Consider the following 15815-nt stretch of genomic DNA (forward strand, 5'->3'; position numbering starts at 1 on the left):
TCCATCTGAGGAGAGCCAATGAGAGGCTGGCCATCCAATAGGGTCTCGGCAAACCACCAGGGATCGAGGTATCCGGACACTGAGAGGCTGGTCACCTGTCAGTCGATACCTGAAAGCAACTTGAAGGAGATCCAGGCGTAATTCTATGAATGAATGAATGAATGAATGGATGACTTGTATAGCGCAACGCATGCGAACTGAATCGCCTCTGGGCGCTTTTTCCAGCCAGTATCTGCTTGGCTGGTGGAGTCATTTTTACCCCGTAGGATCATGACACGCTAGGGACACACAGTCATACACACATATATACATATATACTGGGCCAATTTGGACGAGATCCAATTTCCCTACCAGCATGTCTTTGGAGTGTGGGAGGAAACCGGAGTACCCGGAGGAAACCCACGCAGACACAGGGAGAACATGCAAACTCCAGGCAGATGGTGTCGTGGTTGGGATTCGAACCAGCGAACCTTTTGCTGCTAGGCAAAAGTGCTACTCACTGCACCACTGTGCTGCCCCTATCAAGGAGGTTCATCTCCGTAACCACAATCAGGAGGGCCTGTGGCAGAGGTTTCTCTCTGAGTCCATCCCAGGAGGGTCTGTGGCAGAGACTTTTCCTTAAAGGTTCCAGTTCATTCCAGGAGGGTCTGTGGCAGAGACTTTTCCTTAAAAGTTTGAGCGATACTCTGGTTGTCAGGTCAGTGAGAGAGGCCTGTCCAGGTACGCTATTCCCACTCAAGCAGGAGTGGCGCAAGAAGTGTTACATGTGGGACCAGGCTTGTTTCCCTATTTCTACGCCTGAATCTGCTGTTCTCCTTCTCCTTTCAACTCTACCTTCTTCACCACAAGTTTTATTGTTTTTACCCGGCTGGGTAATAAAAAGCACAGAAAAGACACCTGTCGTGGACCTTCCATTACTGCTATATGCACCATACACCCCTAAGACGGCGGAGGAGCCATGAGGTAAGATGCCACCCTAAACAAACCAGCAGCTCCTCCAGGGGGTAATACTACACATGTGACAGCTGATCACATGGTTAAAGAGCCATGGCCGTGAATGTTTACAAAGAGTGGGGTCCTAGCAACATGGCGTGTGAGAGTGGCCGTTTTGGGCTGACGTCATATGACGTCGGCCCAGAACAAGAGCCCCACCACCCCTCCGTCATTTAACGGTGGGCGGGCGGCAAATGGTTAAAGTTAAACTGTCATAAATCTGGACATATACCACCATACCACACCATACATGCATAAAAACTCATAGAATAAACGCACATATTCCCACCAGAGTCGCCACATAAAAAAAAACGCACATATTTCACTTGCAAAGACATGAGTTTACAGTGAGTTTTTATGCACATTGACATCAGTTTTCATGTGTGTCCATTATGTGCCCTTTTCACACCACAGTGTTGATGTCCTGTCAGGTTTTTTTTTTTCTCGTGCAGAAAACTGATTACACGTTGCAGATTCCTGTGCAGAAAAAAATCTGCACATGATACCAGTGTTGTGGTGTCAACAGGGAACATAGAGAACTATTTTTTTTATTTGTGCCCTTGCAGAACGCATGCAAAAAAACGGACGTCTACGCACATGGTGTGAGGCCTTAATTTGCAGAGACACAACACTTACATCAGTTTTCATGTGCGTTTCAGTGAGTTTTTATGCACATTAACATCAGTTATAATGTACGTCTTTTATAGACATCACACCCTTTGCCATCACTTTCTCTTCTGCCCTTAGTTATATGGTAATTTATGTCTACAGATTAATGTATTTATTTATCTTTCATATCAAAAGGAACCATTTGGACTCAGCAAATAATATGTTTAATATGCAGTGAAGGGCACCGAAATGGTACCGAAAAGATCGACACTTCTGAAAGAATGAAATGGTTTGAATGCCAAACACTAAATCCAGATTTGGATTACAACAAGCTTCCTTCACCTCGTCTGTTTGTATCCCATTTGTCAGAAACATTTGTTCCCCAAGAACTGAAAAGTAAAAAGGGAAAAGTAAGTAGCACAATTATAAATGCACTTAAATATAAGATTACCTAATGTATACAGACCAGAAAAAAATACTGTATATCTTAACCACTTGCCAACCGACCCATAGCACATTTACTGCTACAGGGTGGCCACGCTGTGCAGAATCACGTGTATATACAGGAGCTGATCAGCGGGTCCCATGGATTCGCTGTCTGCCAACACCCTCTGATTGTTTTGTACACAGGCAGAACGACAGTCTGCCTATATAAACAAGGCAGATTGCCGTTCTGTCAGTACAGAAAGCATGGATCCTGTGTTCCTGTAGAGCAGGGGCACCGATCTATGCCTTCCACTCGTTAAAGCACCCCCCACAGTTAGAAAACACCTTTATAGGCACATGGTAAAGCCTCTGATTGTCCCTGATGTTAACCCTTTCCCAGCCAGTGTCATTAGTACAGTGACAGTGCATATTTTAGCACTGATCACTGGTTCCCAAAAAGATGCCATGCAGTGCTTGAGTTGGTCTGTTTAGGGGACAGGAGCCACACTGGGGCAGAGATTCTGACAGCTCGGCAGGGGCAGGCTCAGTGGTGGTTGATGCCACGCCAGCTTTAGCCAGGAATGGTGGTTTGCAACAATGGCACCAACCTCCTCTCTGCCCTCCGACAGGGACACTTAACCCATGTGCCCTGTTTGGCTCACAACATTAATTTGGTGGTGCAGCGGTTCTTGTGCAGGTATACCCGGGCTTACAGGATCTCCTGAGGCAGGCCAGGAAAGTCTGTGGGCATTTCCGCCGGTCATATAATGCCCGTGCTCGGCTGGCTGACCTCCAAAAGGAATGCAACCTACCCAAGAACCGCCTCATCTGTGACATGCCCACCAGGTGGAACTCAACATTGGCAATGCTGCAGCGGCTGCACACGCAGCAGAGGGCCATCAATCAGTACCTGTGCGACTATGGCACCAGGACAGGGTCAGCAGAGCTTGGATTTTTTTTGCCACGCCAGTTCGTAATGATCAAGGATGCATGCACTGTCCTGTCACAATTTAAGGAGGCCACGAGGATGGTGAGCAGTGACAGTGCATGCATCAGTGATATTGTCCCTCTTGTCTTCCTGTTGGAGCACACGCTACATGGAATAATGGACAGGGCACTTTAGGCAGAACAGAGGGAGGAAGAGGAGGACTTCCTTACCTCTCAAGGCCCCCTTTATCCAGACAGTATTCATGCGGGCCTGCCTCTCACACACAAAGAGGAGGAGGATTGTGTCAGCATGGAGGTGGAGCCTAGCACTCGGCATCAGCAGCAGTCTTCAAGGGATCAATTACAGTCCCCAGAAACCTATGGACTTGTACGTGGCTGGGAGGAGGTGACTGCGGATCATGTCACCCTTAGTGACCCAGAGGACTCTGGTTCGAATGCCTCAGCAAACCTACGCTGTATGGCCTCCCTGATCCTGCAAAGCCTGCGAAAGGACCCTTGGATTCATGTGATCAAGGAGAGGGATCACTACTGGCTGACAACCCTTCTTGATCCACGTTACAAGGGTAAGGTTGCGGAACTTATCCAGATTTCACAGACGGATCAGAGGTTGAAACATCTTCGGGAGGCCTTGCAGAAAGGTTTGTGCAATACCTTTCCAGAGCCTGGGAGGTTACAATTTCCTGGTCTTCCTGGACAACGTGTTGCTGAGGCTTCGGTCAGTCACAGAAGGAGCGGTGGAGAAGGTGGCCATCTGACCGATGCGTTCAGACAATTTTTAAGTCCGCAGCCCCATGGTCTGATCGGTTCCAGCAACCATCGCCAGCGTTTACATGGTGCAGGAATACCTAGTAGGGATGAGCCGAACACCCCCCCGTTCGATTCGCAGAACCTTCGAATGGACTGACCGTTTGCACGAACATTTAGAACCCCATTGACGTCTATAGGACTCGAACGTTCGAATTCAAAAGTGCTCATTTTAAAGCCTACTATGCAAGTTATTGTCGTAAAACGTCTTCGATAACCCGGGCTTGCCCCAGGGAACATGTATCAATGGAAAAAAGTTTTAAAAACTGTAGTTTTTTCCTGGAGCAGTGATTTTAATGTTGCTTAAATAAAAAATAAAAAATAAAAAATGAAAAATTCCTTTAAATATTGTACCTACTGGGTGTCTATAGTATGCCTGTGAAAACGTCTTTGGGAACCCGGGCTTGCCCCAGGGAACATGTATCAATGGAAAAAAGTTTTAAAAACGGTCGTTTTTTCTGGAGCAGTGATTTTAATGATATTTAAATAAAAAATAAATGAAGAATTCCTTTAAATATTGTACCTGCTGGGTGTCTATAGTATGCCTGTGAAAACATCTTTGAGAACCGGGGTCTTGCCCCGGGGAACATGTATCAATGGAAAAAAAAGTTTTAAAAATGGTTGTTTTTTCTGGAGCAGTGATTTTAATGATGCCTAAATTAAATAAATAAATAAATGAAAGATTCCTTTAAATATTGTACCTGCTGGGTGTCTATAGTATGCCTGTGAAGTGGCACGTGTTTAGAACTGTCCCTGCACAAAATGAGATTACTATAAGAAAAAAGTAATTTAAAACTGCTTGCGGCTTTAATGTAATGTCTGATCCCTGCAATATGGATGAAAATCATTGAGAAAAATAGCACAGACACAGACAGTACACACACCACGTAGCTTTAGGTGCACACTGCAGAGGACACGGGCAGTACACACTACGTAGCTTTAGGTGCAAACTGCAGAGGACAAAGGCAGTACACACACTACGTAGCTTTAGGTGCAAACTGCAGAAGACACGGGCAGTACACACCAAGTAGCTTTAGGTGCAAACTACAGAGGACAAAGGCAGTACACACACCACGTAGCTTTATGGTGCACACTGCAGAGGACACAGGCAATACACCACGTGAGAATACTGCAGCTAGCACAATCACCTGCCTGCCAGTAAATTAGGAAGAGCTGATCTAGCTAAACTATACAGTGTATAAATATATATACAACACCTAGGATGCATATATATCCTCTACACACTGTAAATTTAACTGACTAGCCTGCATGCCTGCCTGCTCTATCTACCTACTAAAAATGACACTCTCTATCTCTGTCTTCTCTCTTTTAACCACCGCAACACACTACACAAGGCCGACCTGCAGGCGGCCTTTTATAGTGTGGGGTGTGTACTAAACCCCCTGAGCCATAATTGGCCAAAGCCACCCTGGCTTTGGCCAATTATGGCTCTCCGTTTATTGCAAGCTGTGATTGGCCATAGTGCATGCTTGGCCAATCATTAGACAGCAATGCACTGCGATGCCGCAGTGAATTATGGGCTGTGAAACGTAAACTCGAATTTGGCGCAAACTGTCCCCAAAACGTTCGGATTCGACGAACGATCGAACATACGATGTTTGACTCGAGTTTTACTCGAATACGAAGCTCATCCCTAATATCTAGGGGCACTATCAGACTTGGGGACCTTTCCAACCGAAAATCCTCTGGCTTACTGGGTCTTGAGGATGGATCACTGCCAGAGCTTGCACAGTGTTTGCAATTGAGCTACTGGCCTGTCCTGCATCCAGCGTTCTTTTGGAACGCACATTCAGTGCTGCTGGAGGCTTTGTAACCAATCAGAGTGCACCTGTCCATGACTCAGTTGATTGGCTCACCTTCATAAAAATGAATCAGTCTTGGATCACCAGCTACCAATCACCTGATGCTGATGTAACCAAATCATTTTTATGAATGAGATCCCTTTAAGACTGCCTATGCTGATGCTGAGTGACTATCCTGTTATGCTGAGTGACTATCCTATTCCTCCTCAATGTTCATGTTGATAGCTTCTAAGAATATTTTTGGTTCTGCTCACCATCATCAAAGGCCCAATTGTTCTGCCCTTGTTCAACAGGGGCATGTAATTACAATTCTTGATATAATATTTCACAGCAGGGCCCCGTTCTTGCGCCCACAAAGAGTAACTGTGAGGACTTACAGTGTTATAGCACCACCAAAGGCCCAATTTTTCGGCCCCTGTTCAACAGGGGCATGTAATTTCAATTCTTGATATAATAGTTTAAAGCAGGGCCGGTTCCAGTGCTCACCAAGAGAAACTGTGAGGGCTTACAGTGTTCTGGTACCACCAACACCTAAGACCCAATTTTCTGCAGAGTGTATATATATATATATATATATATATATATATATACAGGCGGTCCCCCTACTTTTAAACATCCAACTTACAAACGACTCCTACTTACAAAGGGAGGGAGACAACAGCAAGTGAGAGGAAATCTACCCTGGGGAGGGAAATTCTCTCCTGTAAGAGTTAACATGGGAAAAAGGGTGTCTCCACTGATGCTTTATCACCATCCTTGTTTCCCTAAAAAACACAAATGTTCAAAACCCAATTGTCATTGGGACAGAAAGTGAGGTGAAATCTTCTGAACAGGGACACAGACAGCAAAACAAATGTTACAGGGGTAATGATAGCCCTTCCCTATGATATTCAAAAAGCTTAAACATGGATTTTTTGACTGGAGCTACACTTACAAAATTTGCCTGTTCCAAATTACAAACAGATTGAACTTAAAGTGGAGGTTCACCCTTTAAAAAAAATTCTGACATCACACGGAGCCGCGCCATCCTACCGACAGAATGCCGGTGTTTTTTTTTTTTTCAGCACATACCTCTTAATCACGATTTTGACCTCACGGCAATCCCGCGGGAGTGGGCATTCCCAAGCACTGCCTGTGATTGACAGGCTTCCGAACGGCGCATACTGTTTTTTTCGGCAACCTGTGACGCGCAGTATGCGCCGTTCGGAAGCCTGTCAATCACAGGCAGTGCTTGGGAATGCCCACTCCTGCGGGATTGCCGTGAGGTCAAAATCGTGATTAAGAGGTATGTGCTGAGAAAAAAAAAAAACACCGTCATTCTGTCGGTAGGATGGCGCGGCTCCGTGTGATGTCAATATTTTTTTTTGAGGGTGAACCTCCACTTTAACAACAAACCTACAGTCCCTGTCTTTCTTGGGACCACTTGTATACTACTGTTTAGAGTATATAGGGCCTGGGGGACCCACATCTTTTATTTTTTTAATTTGGGTGCAGGGTTCCCCTTATTATCCATACAAGACCCAAAGGGCCTGACAATGGGCTGGGGGAGAGGGGGGATACCCATGCTGTTTTTCTCAATAATTTTCATCTATATTGCCGGGACCCAACATTATATTAAAGCCGCAAGCAGTTTTAAATTACTTTTATTCCTTTAGAAATGTCATCTTTTGCAGGGACTGTTATAAGCACGGGAAACACGGGCCACTTCACAGGCATACTATAGACACCCCCCAGGTATACCTGGGGGCAGGACCCGGGTCCCCAAACCCTTTTTAGGTCAATAACTTGCATGTTAGCCTTTAAAATTCGCACTTTTGATTTCTCACGTTGGAGTCCCTTGGGGCCGTATTCAGATACCTGAGCGTATCTTTCCTCCGGGGTAACGTATCTCCGATACGCTAAGCCGCTGTAACTTTGGGCGCAAGTTCTGTATTCAGAAAGAACTTGCGCCCTTATTTACGGCGGTGTAACGTATGTGTTGCGGCGTAAGGCCGCGTAATTCAAATGGGGATGTTGGGGGCGTGTAGTATTTAAATTTGTCTTGACCCCGCGTTTTTTACGTTTTTTTTTGAACGGCGCATACGCCGTCTGTAAAATATCCCAGTGTGCGTTGCGCCAAAGTATGCCAAAAGGACGTATTGGAATCGACGTGAACGTAAATGACGTCCAGCCCTATTTGCGAGCGACTTACGCAAACGACGTAAAATTTCAAAGCTCGGCGCGGAACGACGTCCATACTTGACATTAGCTACGCCCCATATAGGCAGGGGGTAACTATACGCCTGAAAAAAGCCTAACGTAAACGACGTAAAAAATTGCGCCGGCCGAACGTACGTTTCTGAATCGCCGTATCTACCTAATTAGCATATTCCTTGCGTAAACATACGGAAGCGCCACCTAGCGGCCAGCCTGAAAATGCAGCCTAAGATACGACGGTGTAAGACACTTACACCTGTCGGATCTTAGGGATATCTATGCGTAACTGATTCTCTGAATCAGGCGCATAGATACGACCTCCCGCGCTCAGAGATACGACGGCCTATCAGGAGATACGCCGTCGTATCTTGTCTCTGAATCTGGCCCATAGACTTTAAAGGTGTTTGAATGTTCACGCAAACTTTCGGCCTTTCGGTCTGTTCTGGATGCGAACCGAAACAGGGGGTATTCGGCCCATCCCTAAAAATGGGTATTCTTGGTTTACATACTGTATATTGCAATATGTGTTCAAGCTGGCCAACTGCATCAAAGAGTTTCCCTCTGGTCAGCCCCTAGTCTATCTTGCAGATTTGCAAACTCTTGCTGAAATAGATACTCTTGAGGGTGAGAACATGATAGGGTAAATTTACTAAGGGCTTATGGACTGTGCACTTTGCAAAGTTTTTTGCTGAGCTAAGTACAGGCATACCCCACTTTTAAGTACACAATGGGACCAGAGCATGTATGTAAAACGAAAATGTACTTAAAGTGAAACAATACCTTTTTTCACTTCTAGGATGTAGTAGGGGGTCAGGGGCTGTATTTGGGGTGTCAGGGGCACACTGGAACAGGACGGGCTATGATCTTGAAGCTTCAGCTCCTTCTACTGCGGCTGCAAAATGTCTGTACAGTACTTGTAAGGCACTTTACATACACTCGGGGGTATGTCCTTACTCGCGAGTGTATGTAAAGTGAGTGTACTTAAAGCGGGGTATGCCTGTAAATAAGGTCAACTTTCACAATGAAAGTGCAAAAGAATACCCAATCACATGCAAGGAAAGGGGCGGGGAGAAGAAAACAGCATTATTGCTTGCACATGATTGGATGATGAAAGTCAGCAGAAATTCTGGTTGCTTAACCACTTAAGGACCGGACCAATATGCTGCCTAAAGACCCAAGGTGTTTTTACAGTTTGGGACTGCGTCGCTTTAACAGACAATAGCGCGGTTGTGCAACGTGGCTCCCAAACAAAATTGGCGTCCTTTTTTCCCCACAAATAGAGCTTTCTTTTGGTGGTATTTGATCACCTCTGCGTTTTTTTTTTTTGCGCTATAAACAAAAATAGAGCGACAATTTTGAAAAAAATTCTATATTTTTTACTTTTTGCTATAATAAATATCCCCCAAAAACATATATATATAAAAAAAAATTTCCTCAGTTTAGGCCGATACGTATTCTTCTACCTATTTTTGGTAAAAAAAAATCGCAATAAGCGTTTATACGATTGGTTTGCGCAAAATTTTAGCGTTACAAAAGTTTTATTGCATTTTTATATTTTTTTTTTTTTACTACTAATGGCGGCGATCAGCGATTTTTTTCGTGACTGCGACATTATGGCGGACACTTCGGACAATTTTGACACATTTTTGGGACCATTGTCATTTTCACAGCAAAAAATGCATTTAAATTGCATTCTTTATTGTGAAAATGACAGTTGCAGTTTGGGAGTTAACCACAGGTGGCGCTGTAGGATTTAGTGTACACTTAGTGTGTGTTTACAACTGTAGGGGGGTGTGGCTGTAGGAATGACGTCATCGATCGAGTCTCCCCTATAAAGGGGATCACTCGATCGATGCAGCGCCATAGTGAAGCATGGGGAAGCCGTGTTTACATACGGCTCTCCCCATTCTTCAGCTCCGGGGAGCGATCGCGACGGAGCGGCTATAAACAAATAGCCGCGCCGTCGTCCCGGATCGCTCCCCGAGGGAACCCGACCGCCGCGTGTAGCGGGGGGGTCCCGATCGGACCCCCGACCCACGTCTAGGCAGGCACGTACAGGTACGTTGATGTGCCTGTCCGTGTAGGCAGGCACGTACAGGTACGTTGATGTGCCTGTCCGTGCCATTCTGCCGACGTATATCTACATGCGGCGGTCGGGAAGTGGTTAATAAGCTCTGTAGCAACAGCTCTTACAGAGTGCAACTGCACTTTGCAAAGTGCACAGTCTATTTGCCTTTATTACATCAACCCCATAGTGACATAATGGGGCAAACACAACTGGAGATGAGAAAAGCTCTGGGCCAAAACTAAGCCCTAAATATCCACATTGAGAAAATACACAAAGTTTAAGTGTGGACAGCACCAGCAGGTAAAAATACCAGTAGTTACCCATGCAAAAAAGTAGGTCCTCAAAAAAAAAGCACCAGACAGGGCAGAGATGACTGAAGTTGCTAAATAACTGGAAAAGGAAAAAACCACGCTACTACACCAAAAGATTACAGGCAGCAGCTGACATGCGATACACAATACAAACAGATGAAAACTAAAAAGCCGCGCCAAACACTTTACACCAATGAATCAGTGCAAAATATTTTTAGGGCTGAGCCCAAAAAATAAATGTCTATAACACTTTACACCAATGAATCAGTGCAAAAAATAAAGGGCTGAGCCCTAATGAAATGTCTATAACACCCACGGGTATTTAAAAGGTAGGTTTTGTATAAACACTTTTCATAAGTTGCAGATGGAGACAAGTTGGTATTTTGGTATAGTAGTTGATCAAAGCTCCAAATCACCAGGTGACATGCATGCAATCAGTGCCAGCCCTCCACCGTAATCATAAGCAGCTTACCAGATGGCAAGCTTTCCACACAGTTGGCTTTAGCCCAGCCACGGCCTTTTTATCCCTGGAACACTGGATGGAACACTCCTTCTCAGAACATAGGTGAGCTCTCTCCAGGACCCAAGGCATAAGCTAGATTCAATAAGATTAAAACAGCATATAGCGAAAAAATTTCAAAAGCCGGCCGGCTTGAAGGAGCCCTCCTCCTTGGAGTGGTGACGTCACTGACGCAGCCTCCCAGATGCGTTTCGTCACTAGTCGGACGTTCTAACTGTCTATATCTCTGATATATATAATTTGACATAAAAACTATTAAAAGTTATTTTTACATGATGCATACAGTATATGTCTGTTCTTCCCTGAGCACCGTTCTTAATGCTATGTAGTCCACTAATTCATCCTGTTTCGTTATTTTGGCATAGCTAGTACATACAGATTCTCAACTACTAGGAATTTATACAAAATTTGTATCTTTTATGAAAGATAATCTACGTGATGAGGAATCCAAAGGACGTAATAAAGTCTGCTTATCATTTTGAAAACATATTTGTTTCATCAGAAAAGTCACCAGATTTCAACCACTTTTTTGAGAAATTTTTGGATGGAGAAGGTAACTATATATGTACAATGTGTTCATGTGATTGTTGATTTAGAAATAGAGCAGCTTTTACACAATATCCTTAGTTTGCTCCCAACCCTCTTGGTATTTGCATCAGCTAAAAGCCGGTGAGTAAATACCCCTTTATTAAATCAGCCTCATAATCCAAAAAACGTGTTTTAACTATTTTTGTCAGTGTATTATAGTGTTCTGTCTTAAATTGCTGCCTACAGAATATTATATGAAAAAAGTAACAAACATTATTTCCTTCCTATGTAGTTGAAAACATTTTGACTGTGTACATAAAAACAAAACAAAAAACTCAGAGTAGTGGAAGGCATGCTATAAACCTTTTACAAACATGTCAGATTGTAGATGGTAGAAGACAAATGGCCTTTGTGACCTTAGAGATGTGATGATGAACAACATCTCCCTGTTTATAATGGGTGAAAATTTTAGAGTTCTCCTTTTCATTCTTTTTCCTTCAGTATTGCTCTTTTACCCAGTAAGGATTGCAAAGCTCAGCATTTAAAGTGAAAGTAAACCCTTCTAATCGTTTTCAGAAAAGGAAGCTGCCATCTTGGCCTCTTTAATCTTCAACTGCCATGATGCTGCACATGTATCAGTTATGACACAGCCATTAGTTTGGTGAGAGCACAAGCAATGTGGACAGGTTACATTCCCGACACATGCGAGGAATGTAACTGTTTCTGTAACTGTTAAATCAATGGCTTTACTTACGTTTTAAGTACCAATTCACATATATTGCGGTAGCGGCATTTTTCACACTGGGAGTGCACAGTCACCATTTGGTTACACAGAAAACAATCGTTTTTCTTTCAATAGATTTTTATTTTTCCAATATAGAATACAATTACAGTATGACCAAAGGCCGTGTCTACAACATCAAACATTTTTTTGATGTTGTAAACAATCGTTTTCTATGTACCCTGTTTGCACAGCAGCACAGCCCAGAGCTGTGGTGCAGTGAGCTGCATTTTATTGAAGTGCACAGGAAGGCACTGTATGTTACTGTACAACAGCGTAAAGCACTGCTCTATAGTGACAAGAATTAAGTGTCGCTTTGTGAACTTTACATAAAGTTCACACAAAAAACATGTGTGATGCAGTAAACCACACCCCTACACCAGCTTCCCTGGCAGCAGGAATGGAGAGTTCCAAAAAAAAGTATTGACCGCACTCCACGACATAGAGGATAAACAAATAATTGTATTAAAAGGATGAACAGTTCATGACAAACACAGGTACAGATGAACCACAGCTGGAGTTGACATTTTTCACAAATTAAAGGGGTTGCAAAGCTTCGTGTTTTTTCATCTTAATGTATCCTATGCATTAAGGTGAAAAAACACCTTGCACGCTCGGGCCCCCCAACCCCCACGTTTTACTTATCTAAGCCACAAAATCCTGGGCTCGTTCCTGCGATGGTTTCCCCCTGCTTGAGGCGGCTTGTCATTAGAGATTGATAGCAGTGCAGCCATTGGCTCACGCTGCTGTCAATCACATCCAATGATGCAGCTTGCCGGAGTGCGGGGCCGAGTGATACAGTCGGCGGATATAGCCGCCGGCTGTATCACTGGAGCGCCCCTGCAAGCTAACCCCCTTGGGAGAGAGCTTCCCATGAAGGGGGTTAGCACTTGCGGGGAGGAGCCGAGACAGCCGCCGAGGGACCCCAGAAAACCAGGATCGGGGCCACTCTGTACAAAACAAACTGCACAGTGGAGGCAAATATAACATGTTTGTTATTTTTTTATTTTATTTTAAACCAAAGCCATAAAACCCCTTTAACCACTAAAGACCCAGACCAATATGCAGGTTAAGGACCTTGCCCCTTTTTGCGATTCGGCTCTGCATCGCTTTAACTGACAATTGCGCGGTCGTGTGACGTGACTCCCAAACAAAATTGGCGTCATTTTTTCCACAAATAGAGCTTTCTTTTGGTGATATTTGATCACCTCTGCGATTTTTATTTTTTGCGCTATAAACAAAAATAGAGCGACAATTTTGAAAAAAATTCAATATTTTTTTACTTTTTGCTATAATAAATATCCCCCAAAAAGATATAAAAAAAAATGTCCTCAGTTTAGGCCGATACGTATTATTCTACCTATTTTTGTTAAAAAAAAAAATCGCAATAAGCGTTTATCGATTGGTTTGCGCAAAATTTATAGCGTTTACAAGATAGGGGATAGTTTTATGGCATTTTTATTAATAATTAATTTTTTACTAGTAATGGTGGCGATCAGTGATTTTTTTCGTGACTGCGACATTATGGCGGACACATCGGACACTTTTGACACATTTTTGGGACCATTGTCATTTTCACAGCGAAAAGTGCTATAAAAATGCACTGATTACTGTGAAAATGACAATGGCAGTGAAGGGGTTAACCACTAGGGGGTGCTAAGGGGTTAAGTGTGCCCTAAGGGAGTGATTCTTACTGTAGGGGGGCGTGGCTGTATGTGTGATGTCACTGATCGTCGTTCCCTACATCAGGGAACAGACGATCAGTGTCACTGCCACACAGAAGAACGGTGAAGGTGTGTTTACACACACCTCTCTCCGTTCTTCGGCTCCTGTGACCAATCGCGGGACACCGGCAGTGATCGGGTCCCGCGGGCGCGGTCACGGAGCTTCCGACCTCGCTCACGACCCCACGGCTGAGCTCTTAAAGGCAACTTACAGGTACGTGCCTGTGCCCAGCCGTGCCCTTCTGCTGACGTATATCGGAGTGAAGGGGTCCTTAAGTGGTTAACCACTTCCCTACCCGCCCATCGTCAAATGATGTCTACAGTTGGGATCTCCCATTCTGGGTGGACGTCATATGACAACCTTGGCTTCACAGCCGTCTAGGGCGCGTGAGCGCGGCATCGCTCGGGACCCAGTGCGCATGCCCGGTGACCGCGATGTCCCCCGGGCACCCGCGATTACCCACAATCACAGCAGGACCGTGGATCTGTGTGTGTAAACACGCAGGACTACATCCCGTCAGAGGTGAGGAGACCAATGTGTGTTCCCAGTACAGAGGAACACAGATCGGTCTCCTCCCCTTGTGAGTCCCCTCCCCCTACAGTTAGAATCACACACTAGGGAACATATTTAACCCCTTCAGCGCCCCCCTAGTGTTAACCCCTTCCCTACCAGGTCACATTTATACAGTAATCAGTGCAGTATAATAGCATTAATCGCTGTATAAATGTAATGGTCACGCTATTTGCTGCGTCGGCGTGGCGTAGGTTTTGAAGGTGCAGGCCGGCGTAGGTGGAAGTGGGTGTGACCCCATGAAAATGATGGTCCGAGCGTGGTGCAGTGTTTTACGTGTGCGCCGTGACATGAACGCATGCACAGCACACCTATGCGCATGCTCACAACCACGCCGGCGTAACTGCCTAGGATACGCCGGCCCACCGGCGTACGCCGAGAATATAAGTACGCCCAGCCATATGCCCGTCCAGCGCAAAAGTACGCCCGCTTGTTCTGTGGTGCAGAGGTACTTTTGAGGTCTGAGCCATGTCAGATACTGAGGTGGACAGGGAGAGGAGAAAGAAAAATTTCTCGGCGGATGAGAGGGTGATCCTGACCTCAGCCATCTCAAAGTATGATGCCTACCTCCATGGCGCACAGAGCGCCAGGACCTGCAAGGCCAGGAAGCAGGAGATCTTCCAGAAGGTCACCCTGGAGATCAATGCCCTTGGGCATGTAACCAGAACCTGCAAAGATATACAAAAAAGATCAATGACATGAGACGGCATGTCAGGGAGAAGCTGGCCAAGGTGAGAAGGCACCTCAGGGGCACGGGAGGTGGACCATTTACTTATGTCCAGCTAACAGCTGAGGAGGAGGTGATCGCCAGCTGTCTGGAGCAGGAGCAGGTGGAGGGCCTGGAGGGTTTTGACTCCAGTGAACAGGACTTGAGGAGAGGTAAGTGTGTTTTATCCCCCATCCGGTGTGGAGCATGTGAGGGGGTGCAAGGGAACATGTGACAAGTGTGTGAGTCCACCAACATGTGAATGCTTTGTGTCATCCACAGATGTGCTGGAGGGAGCTGGGCCATCGTCTGCCTGTGTCCGACCCACGCCATCCCCGGAACATCAGCCTCAGCCTAACCCCCTGGGAAGCCAGGAAACATCGGTGGAGGGGAGTGCCCACACCTCTGCTCTAGAGGTAGTTGTGGAGGAGCAGGGGGATATCCTTCTGGAGGAATGCCTCTACCTTGAGGAGGCTTCCATCTTCCCCGGACCCTCTGAGACCTCGAACGCCCATCAGGGGAACCCCCTCAAGGGCTACCTCGTCCAGGGGAACCCCCTCAAGGGCTACCGCGTCCAGGGGAACCCCCTCAAGGGCTACCCCGTCCAGACGGACACAACCGGCTACTTCCCCTAGGAAGGCTCTGGCCAAGACTAGGGGTGTAGCCGGATCCCTCCAAGAAGGGCTTGAGAGGGAGCAGGCATGGCAGATGCGCCACATGGCAGATATTGCCTGCGACCTGCACAGAGTGGCTGACAGCCTGGCCTCCTTTGTTGGGTCCTCGGATATGCAGCAGTGCCTCACCCAA

The 15815-nt window shown here is 45.7% G+C and overlaps 1 protein-coding gene across 3 annotated transcripts in view; it reads left to right on the forward strand.

Moving 5' to 3' along the window:
• LOC120937242 (amine sulfotransferase-like) overlaps positions 1-15815 on the forward strand; it is a 57080-nt gene that overhangs the window by 13047 nt on the left and 28218 nt on the right. For all 3 annotated transcript variants that reach the window (XM_040350291.1, XM_040350288.1, XM_040350290.1), the window contains exons 3-4: positions 1798-2012; positions 11125-11251. In XM_040350291.1, the coding sequence (XP_040206225.1) occupies positions 1798-2012; positions 11125-11251 (342 nt within the window). The remainder of the gene's footprint in view (positions 1-1797; positions 2013-11124; positions 11252-15815) is intronic.

This window comes from Rana temporaria, chromosome 4 (genome assembly GCF_905171775.1).
Source record: "Rana temporaria chromosome 4, aRanTem1.1, whole genome shotgun sequence".
Classification (NCBI taxonomy): domain Eukaryota; kingdom Metazoa; phylum Chordata; class Amphibia; order Anura; family Ranidae; genus Rana; species Rana temporaria.